Here is a 10,681-nt window from a genome sequence, read left to right as displayed (position 1 = left end):
CGAGAGGAAGAAAAGATAAAAATAGTACTACTATTAAATAAGGAGAAGCTCAACAGAGTGAGTCCGTAAAGCGGACACAATAATGAAGCGACGAACCTGACATTGAGAAACAACAGTCAAATTAGGAATATGGTCGAAAAAAGGGTAAAACTGTCAAATAAATATATAATTTTTTTTTATCTCCTCCCTTTTGATTCCCCTTTGACCTTATTGCTTATTTGTTGACTCGAACCCATGACACTAAAGTTGTAGGTCAAAGTGATAATTAGGGGTGTATATGAAACGAATTGGTTCAACTTTTATCTAAACCAAATCAAATCAAACCAATTATATCTGTTTGAATATGTTTGATTTTCTCTATTCCTTCGGGGTAGGGGTAAGGTCTGCGTACACACTACCCTCCTCAGATCCCATTAGTGAGATTTTACTGGATTGTTATTGTTATTGAATATGTTCGATTTTGTCGGATTTTTTGGAATTTTCGGGCTTTTTTTTACATGAATATTATTTCAATCTTATCTTGCGAAAATTTTGATAAATAAATATATGTTTACTAAAAATTAAAAAATTTGACAAACATATGATCTATTAAAACACTTTTATGCGAAAATATTCTTAGTACACGTGATGGTTTTTTTTAGTCGTCTAACAATAATTTTTTGTTGATGTACTGTCACGACCCAAAATCCCACCTCAGGCGTCGTGATAGCACCTAGTCTCTAAGACTAGGTAAGCCGATTACAATTACATTTCAAGCCTTTATTTTTTTTAATTAAATAGATAATCAAAACTAACATCGGAAACAAATATGAAAATCTCCCAAGACTGGTAGTACTGAGTCACGAACTCTAACTGAATATATGGAATGATCTCGAGGACCGAATATACAATATTGTTTGATTAAAAATTAACAGTACAATAAAATAAAAAAACTCCAAGGGACTGCGATGACCAAGCAGCTCTACCTTGAATCCTTACGATCTCGCTTTAACTCTGCTCAAGTCTGATATCTTCAATACCTGGCTCTGCACAAAAATGTGCAGAAGTGTAGTATGAGTACACCACGGTCGGTACCCAGTAAGTATCAAGACTAATCTCAGCGGAGTAGAGACGTGGTACAGTCAAGACACTCACTAGTCTAATAGCCTGTGCAATATAATATACAAAATAATAGAAAACAAATAATAATAAGGGCAACATAAAACAATCAGTGATATGCACAGTAAGACAATAGAATCACCATTAATATCGCTCAACAATTGATAAATACAATTACACCCAATTAAATCGAGTTCTTCAATTAAATATCTTTCACATATAATTCTTACGAATAAAAATTATTTTCAAATATAATTTCCTCAAATAAATATCTTTCAAATACAATTCTTTCATATAATTCTTTTTGAATAAAAATCCTTCCAAATAAATATTTTGAATATAATTCTTTCAATTAAAAAGTCACCAAGTGACATCTCATTTCATAATCATAGAAATACGAGTCTCAGCCCATTTTCATATTTTTCGTAAACACGGGTCTCAGCCCATTTTCATATTTTCACGTCACTTCATGCCCATAGTTAAATCATCATATTTTCCCAGAACCTTATGCCCACTTTTCATATCACAGTTGCATGGACAGTTCACGTGCCAATATTATTATCATTTAATCACAACACCTCGTGCCCACATTTCATATCACAACTACACAGACAATTCACGTGCCAATATCTTTATTATTTACTCACAACACCTCGTACCCACATTTCATTTTATAATCCGGCTAGCAATAGCCACAAGCTCTCAATTTCAACATAAATCACATTGTTATCAATTTTTCAACAACAAGACAAATTGCACAAGGTATAAAATAAACACAAGAAAATCACAACATCATATGAAAATCACCAACACCACAACTCCACATCATCACATATTGTCCCTCACAATAGCCACCCTTATCGCTCTTATTGCCACCCTTATCGCTCCTATAGCCACCCTTATCGCTCTTATTGCCACCCTTATCGTTCCTATAGCCACCCTTATCGCTCCACCCAGACAATATTCCAACAAATACAACAATAGTGAAATGCCATCCTTATACCCATATAATATCAACAGTGAAATGCCACCCTTATCTCCCCAAAATAATCACTCACACAACACAATAATTTACACGGAAAATTATCACGACAACATAACAAAATCAATTCATATCACAATTTGCCCAATGGCCACAACCAAAGTTTCAAAGATACAACCAAATCAATTTATTTTACAACAATAGTTGAAGGCTCCACACAATCTGTACGTCACCACACAAATAATCAACCGAGATAGAAATTATTTAACATAAAGCAAAGCCTTCATTAATCTAAATTTAGATAATTATATTAACACATCTTCTTAAGCTTGCTTAATTAATTATTTACCGAGGAAAAATCTATAATGAGATTAAATTCCAAGAAATATCAAACCAACAAACTCACGAAATTACATAAATATTCAAATAACAATCACATCAAATTGTCATATAAAAACAAATTCAACAAACAAGGATTTATGTATGGCAAATAGATGATTAAATAAATGCCAATAATTATTCAATTTACTACACAATATGCCTAAGACTTAAACCCAATATATTTTACACATATAAACCTGAGTACATACTCGTCACCTCGCGTACACGGCTTTTCACATTTCACAAACGGCACATAAGACTCGATGCCTAAGGGGTAATTCCCCCACTCGAGGTTAAGCAAGACACTTACCTTTTTGAAGTTATGCCGATATTCCAAAAATTGCCTTCTTGCTTGAATTGACCTCCGGACCGCTCAAATCTATCCAGATTAATTGTATAACTTCATTAAAATTCATCAAAAATAATTCCGGATAATAATACGTCGACTTAAAAATTTATTCTAAAAAGTCAACAAAAATCAACGCGGGGCCCGCCTCTCAAAACCCGACATAATATTTTACGAAATTCGAACACTCTTTCCGATACGAGTTCAACCATACCAATTTTATCAAATTCCAATAACACCTCGACCTCCAAATCTTAAATTTTCGTTTTTGGAAGATTTTGCAAAAATCTTAATTTCCTCAATTTCAATCCGAATTAAATGATGAATATAATCATGGATTCATGAAATATAAGCACTTTAGGATATAGAACACTTACACAAATCAAAGTTGTGAAGAATCCATCCAGAATCGCTGAAATCCGAACTCCAAAAATTCCAAAACGAAAATGGCAAAATGACCATTTTTGGTCCTTAACATTCTGCCCAGATTCGCACCTGCGGGTACTGTTCACGCATCTGCGAAAAAACAGCAAGTTGCCTAGAAATTCCAGCAGCTTTTCTTCAAGTCCGAATTGATCCGAAATCCATCCGAGGCCCTCGGAACCTCAACCAAATATACCAACACGTCCCAAAATACAATACGAACTTAGTCAATGCTTCAAACCATGTCAAACAACGCCGAAATTACAAATCGCGCATCGAATCGAATTATAAGTTTTTCAAATCTTCCAACTTCTATATTTTGCGTAGAAACGTAACAAATCAATCCGGAATGACTTCAAATTTTGCACACAAGTCATAATTGATGTAATGAAACTATTCCCATTTTCGGAATCGAAATCCGACCTCGTTATCAAAAATTCATCCTTCGGTAGGATTTTCCAAAATCTTCTATTTTTTCAACTTTCGCCAAAATGCGTCAAATTGTCCTACGGACTTCCAAATCTGAATCCGGACATACGTCGAAATCCGAAATCACCATACGAAACTAACATCATCAAAATTCTATTCCGAGGTCGTTTGCTCAAAAGTCAACTCTCCGGTCATCTCTTTCCATTTTAAGCTTCATAAAAATTATTCTTTTAATTAAATTACGAATCTTCCGAAAATCAAACTCGACCACACCCCCGCGGGTCATAATACATATTACGAAACTGCTCGAGACCTTAAGTCACTGATCGGGCGTAAATTCTTAAAACGACAAGTCGGGTCGTTACATGTACATTTTCAAGGTTAGACGAATTTAATAATTAAATATAAAATCAATATGATACCTAAAAAATGATATATTTTATTTAATTTTAAATAATTAAAATACCATTTTAAATTCAAAAAAGATGTAAGATTTACTAGATCTTGACATATGAATATGGAAGAACAACGAGTTTGACGCATTTCAATAACATTTGATAAGAACGTGGTTATACAACCTATTATTTGGAGTAAATAAACATAGTGCACTATATATTCTATAAAACATTCCATTCCATAAGGGAATCACAAATATTTTTAGACATTTTAAAAGAAAATCTATATAAAATATTAAAAATATATATAAAAATTATATATTTATATGTCGGTTTGGTTCAGATTTTTTTATTCAATACCAAATCAAATCAAACCAAACCTAATCAATTTTTTTTAATCGATTTGATTTGATTTCCGGTTCCGTTCGATTTTTTTGATTTGATTTTCCGGTTCCGTTCGATTTTTCGATTTGATTTGAACGCCCTTAATACTGACCATCTAAGCATAAGCAAAATCCTCTTGTCAAATAAATATATAATCAATCTCCCTATTTTCCGAGAACTAAAGTATCCCAAAATTCAGTTTTGGTAAAAAAGAAAAAAAAGGAAAAAAATTATTCCTATTCAAAACCCAATATATGAATGAACTAACAAAACTAATAAAGAGACCAGAAGAACCCTCCCAAAATCCAACCTGTGACTGACTGCGTCATTCACAAATCACAACCCTACACACAATACTTAAATTTTGGAAAGTGAGTTGCATTTTTCTATTCCGTGATCCCCTTTATCTCTTCCCCTTTTTCTCCTTTTTCTTCTTCGTTTAGGTATATACCCCATATATATAGCCTATAAACCATATAGCTATATAAAACTCTACATCTATTTTGAGAATTTGATGATTTGGGTCGGCTAAAAATACAATCTTTTTAATACTCTTTTGAAATCTTGGCACAAATTTGTGAGGTATTCCCTTGAATCCATCATAGCTTATTTTCTTGATTTTTTGTTTTTGTTTGGAGATTTTTCTGGTTTTTGGTTTTGTAATAATTGAATCTTGGATTGATTAAGATATGTGGTGATGTACTTTTTTGGTGGATTGATTACTGACTTTTGGAATTTTGTGTTTGTTTATAGTGCTTTAGGGAATTGTTTAAAGTTTTTTTATTATCATAGTGCTTTTGGCCAACTTTTGGTCCTATCTTTGTTTTGTCATGTATGGGGTGTGTGTTTAATGATAATGTGTATGTATTTATTCCAGATACACTGTATTCTTGAATATACCAAAGTATTGGGTTGATAAGATCTCATGATTTAAAGTGTCTTTTCATCTATCTCTCATATACACACATGCAGAGTATTGGTTTTTGGGTGTATATCTCTGAGCTCTTTTTAGTCAGTTAGGGGTTTTCTCTTGGTGTTTAGGACATTCTTAAAGGGGGTAAGGTATGTGCATCAATTTCCCTTTTATTGCTTCTTGCTGAATTTGATGAATTTTCTTTTAATGCTTCATATTATTTTGAATCTATCGGAAATAACAATCTCTTTCTTTTCAAGGCAGGGTAGGACTGCGTACATCCCACCTTACCCAGAATCCACTTGTGGGAAGACTCTAAACCTTACCCAGAATCCACTTGTGGGAAGACTCTAAAGAGACTGGGTTTGTTGTTGTTGTTGCTTCATATTATTTTGAGTGTCATCAGCTCTTAGAAATCAATTGGTTTAGGCAAAGGTTGAGCTAGGATTTTGAGTTTATGGTTACTTATACATATTATGTAAATTTTTTAACACTAATACAACTTTGGCCAAAACTAATAGGTTTTGCTGAACTTGTAAACAGAACTGTAGCTCCGCCCCTGGGTTCAGGATAGGCATTCCTCTAAAATCCATGCATAGAGGAATCAATATCTCTTAGGGCTCGTTTGGTATGAGGAATAAGGGATAATTAATCCTGGGATTAAATTTTAGATGAGTTTATTCCACGTTTGGTTGGTATGAAATCGAGGTATAACCAATTCGGGGATAACTTGTTCCCTAACCAAACGACCCCTTAAGGTGCTTCTTTGCAATAGAATGCATAGGCCTCTGTTGTGTATTTTGTTTAAAGGTGCTGGAGCTTCAGGTTTTTAAAGCATCAATGCAGATCTTTTCCTTCCCAGCCTAACTAAAACTTTAGATATGAACCAACTACCGTCTGATGATATCTGAAATTTATAACCAAGCGTGACATTTTGATTCCAGTATTTAGGTGCAGTGTGCAATTTTCTGTGTAAGTTCGGTTATATGATTGTACTTGTGAAAATATTCTTGGTCTATGTGGTGTAGCATGTTTATCTTTAATAGCTTTCTGCAGAGGACTCGGCTAGTATCTCCCCTCCATGGTTTTGGTATTCACTGATAAACATTCTACAGCTTGATGTTTGCCTATGCCAATGTTGATAGTTAACTTCTCCTAGCTAGTGACACTGATTTATTTGTTCGAGCTGTGCATTTCTCGTTCTGTTGGTCGTATGTACAGAGACAGAATACTGCTTCACTCTATGTTGACTTATCATGATTTAAGTATTTGCCAATGGTTCATATTGGTACACATTAGACTCATTTGGTGTGTTGTTAATTGATGATTTTGTACATCTGTTTTCCAGATGGAGACGCAGAACCTGGAACGTGGACATGTAATTGAGGTACGTTGTGACATGGCAGCTCAAGAAAAGGGGACTAAAATCTGTGGTTCAGCACCGTGTGGATTCTCAGATGTTAACACCATGTCTAAGGATGCACAGGAGAGATCGGCATCCATGAGGAAACTTTGCATCGCGGTTGTCCTCTGCATCATTTTTATGGCTGTCGAGGTTGTTGGTGGTATTAAAGCCAACAGTCTGGCAATATTGACAGACGCTGCTCATCTACTATCAGATGTTGCAGCTTTTGCAATATCCTTGTTTTCACTCTGGGCAGCAGGATGGGAAGCTAATCCACGCCAGTCCTATGGGTTTTTCAGAATCGAGATACTCGGGGCATTAGTTTCTATCCAAATGATATGGCTTCTAGCTGGGATCCTTGTTTATGAAGCCATTGCTCGACTTATTCATGATACAGGTGAAGTTCAAGGCTTCCTCATGTTTGTGGTGTCTGCATTTGGATTAGTAGTGAACCTCATCATGGCACTCTTGTTAGGTCATGATCATGGCCACGGCCACGGCCATGGCCACAGCCACGGTCATGACCATGAACACGGCCATAATCATGGCGAGCATGCTCATAGCAATACTGATCATGAGCACGGCCATGGTGAGCATACGCATATACATGGAATTAGCGTTAGCCGACACCATCACCATAATGAGGGACCTTCGAGCCGAGATCAACACCCCCATGCGCATGATGGAGATCACACCGTGCCTCTACTTAAGAATTCATGTGAGGGTGAAAGTGTATCAGAAGGTGAAAAGAAAAAGAAGCAGCAGAACATAAATGTTCAGGGAGCTTATCTTCATGTAATAGGAGATTCTATTCAGAGCATAGGGGTGATGATTGGGGGAGCTATTATATGGTATAAACCAGAGTGGAAAATCATCGATCTAATTTGCACTCTCATTTTCTCTGTAATTGTGCTCGGGACAACCATTAGGATGCTTCGGAGTATTCTTGAAGTATTAATGGAGAGTACGCCCAGAGAAATTGATGCAACAAGGCTCGAGAAGGGGCTCTGTGAGATGGAGGACGTTGTCGCAATCCATGAATTGCACATATGGGCAATTACAGTCGGCAAAGTGCTCCTGGCTTGCCATGTCAAGATTAAGTCCGACGCTGATGCTGACACGGTGCTGGATAAGGTGATTGATTATATTAAGAGGGAATATAACATTAGCCATGTAACCATTCAAATAGAAAGAGAGTAATGGCATGGAAAAGTTTATTTTGGCTGTTCTACTGGTCATTGGCTTCTTTATTCTTTCGAATAGTAGTTTAAAAGGAAAACTAGATCTGGTTAAGCGGTTCCAGTATCTGTTTCAGTTTGGTAAATCATGGTTTGCATTTTATGGTAATAGCAAGGCACAAAGCTCTTTTGAAATCTGATTGAATCATGTGAGGCAACTCTGGCAGGTGGCTTCGATACATAGTTACAGGTTCTTTCCTCAAGGCTAGGTTTTAATAAGTTTTATATCTGTAGTTCAGTTTCGTATATTCGTTTGCTTGTTAACTTGTAATTTGGCATGCCTGTCATTTTTCTTTGTCTAAGCTGAGGAACACCAAAGAGAGAAAGAATTAGGAAAGAGTTATGAGCTAGGTCTCATAGCTCCTAATTTTTTCACACTGCAAAAACTACAGAACTGGAGGATATTTTAGTGCAGGAGGCAACTACAGTATATAATGCATTAGGTGCATAAGTGCATGTATGCTTTAGACTTGGTAACGTGTATGTATAGTATAGATATCAGTATTTGATACAATCACTGGAACACATAAAAAACATTGTTGACTCAATATCTGGTATTTTGCTTGAGAATTCATAGAGCCGATCACGACTTGCTTGGAATTGAGGTGTTGTTTGGTTCTTAGTAACAGAATAACTCCACGGTTTTAAACATTTTCTGTGTCCACGTTTTATCCAGATCTCATGATTATACTTAGTTTAATCCATGTTGATGAAATATCTATCAGATGGTTGAGTAATGTAAACACACGATGGAGAATGAATAGAAATTATCCTCATAATCGATATTAATGGAAAATGAATTTGTGATATAATAACGATAGAACAAAAAGATTATGATATTAATGGAAAAGAGTATGCAACACCTAGCACCAGCAGTTGTGCTGTTAATAGTAACAAGTATTGTGTGAATTACCCATATATACCATATTTAGATGCTTTTTCTTCAACAGGGGAGATTTTACACTGCCTTGACTAAAAGGATGTGAAATCACTGCTTGAAAATCTTAGTCATATATATATATATATATATATACACACGCTTTATATTTCTTTTCTTATATTTAATATATAGAGTTCAAATCCAAAAGCAATAAGTTTTTGTAAATTCTGGCGTAAATTCGCCTTTGATAATTAACAAAGCTTTTGTAATTGCATATATAGGAAGAGTCAAGATCACAATTCACAAGCATATATAGTAAACTGAGATTCACATTTTACTGTTCTTCCAGATTGTTTTACCAATGAATAACCTTTCTATAAAGTAAGATCTGGTCAGCAAAATAGAAATCAATATGCACCTAGTAGAATACGAAAAAGCTTGAAGACACGTGTTCACCAAAAAGAAGTGTCAAAGGTAATTGTTTTTTCTAAATCTTTTTTGGGTTTCCACCTCGGTGTCCGGTATTCGTATTAGAGTCCGACTATTTTCGGATTCATGTCGCGTAGGGCCCATTCAGGGGGAAGCGTTTCCTACAAAGAATTTTTTCATACCCAGGGCTCGAACCCAAAATCTCTGATTAAGGGAAAACAGTCTCATTCGCTGCACCACATCCTTTGGCGATGGTGTTTTTTTAATCTTATAAGGAACGCTTATGAACTCCAAATATAATCTCTTCAAGAGAGACCATTACCTTTGAGTAATTAGACGAACCTCAGTAATTAATCAGACGAACCTCAGTAATTAATGCCATCTTATTTACCTTTGAGTTTCAACATGCCAAGTAAATACAAAATTAATGTTCCAAGTCCACAAATACGTTTGATTTTTTAAGCACAATATATATTTTGACTAGATTTGACTCCATATAGTTTTGTTTTCTACTGTCACAAACACAATTGCAGGGTAAGACTATTAGCAGTACAAGTAGCAATAAATACGATATCCACCAACTAAAACTTAAACACATACACACACACAAGAATCTGCCAGAAAAGCAATTGTGGCAATAAATGTTTTACTTTTCTCAAGCTAGAGATGATTGCAATCATTATTCTATGTAATTAATAAGGAATAATTATTGAAGCATTTTGATTAAGATCGTATTGACTATTGTCAGCTTGACCATTGAACTGTATGATGGCAATGTAGAACTTTCCTTTACTGTCTTATGATATTTTCAAATTTAGAAGTTCTAACAAATATACTTAGTAATTAGTGTATACAATAAGCTTGGAAAGTTCATTATATGGCCAATTGTCATCTCATACTGGTTTACTTGAGTAAATAACTCAATATTCAATCAAGTGCACCATTCAAGAGTATGTGTGCGTATTCGATAATATTAGACTAATTTTAAAAAATTTATATATAAAATACGTAATTTAACAAAGAAACCATGGGTTCACGTGCCATATCACCTAGCTTACAAATCCGCCTATAACTATAAGGAATGCCTCTAACTAATGTACCCCTGGCTGGCCACATAAGCCACGAAAAAAGTCTACTTAAGCAAATAATTTATATTTTGCATTCCTTATCCATATTTTGGATATACAGCTTACCATAGAACAGAAGGTTAACACTAAACTATACAACAATTGCTTTTTATAGTTGTCCGCATCAATTAAAAGAAGAATCATATCAAGCTTAATAATATTACATCTGGTCTCAAATATTTATCATTTTGACTAAATTTGCGTTAAAACACTTGACGTTTTTATTCAAATATACCCATATTCTTCCAATT

At 34.8% G+C, this 10,681-nt stretch overlaps 1 protein-coding gene across 13 annotated transcripts; it reads left to right on the top strand.

Moving 5' to 3' along the window:
• The first annotated feature begins 4,785 nt into the window (after window positions 1–4,785).
• Window positions 4,786–8,542, top strand: LOC107812839 (metal tolerance protein 1-like). Of its 13 annotated transcripts, none has more exons than XM_075235979.1 (4): window positions 4,881–5,020; window positions 5,411–5,500; window positions 5,616–5,714; window positions 6,700–8,542. In XM_075235979.1, exon 4 carries the CDS (start codon window positions 6,700–6,702, stop codon window positions 7,954–7,956), a length of 1,257 nt encoding a protein of 418 aa, XP_075092080.1. In that variant the 5' UTR covers window positions 4,881–5,020; window positions 5,411–5,500; window positions 5,616–5,714; the 3' UTR covers window positions 7,957–8,542.
• Window positions 8,543–10,681: the final 2,139 nt, after the last annotated feature.

Source organism: Nicotiana tabacum, chromosome 18 (assembly GCF_000715075.1).
Source record: "Nicotiana tabacum cultivar K326 chromosome 18, ASM71507v2, whole genome shotgun sequence".
Classification (NCBI taxonomy): Eukaryota; Viridiplantae; Streptophyta; class Magnoliopsida; order Solanales; family Solanaceae; genus Nicotiana; species Nicotiana tabacum.
Note: the sequence above shows the minus strand (reverse complement) of the source record. Positions and strands in the feature narration are given on the sequence as shown.

Bases quoted from the DNA above. Each gene is read 5' to 3' on its own strand.
- LOC107812839 (XM_016638081.2), top strand. From the start codon at position 6,700: ATGGAGACGCAGAACCTGGAACGTGGACATGTAATTGAGGTACGTTGT.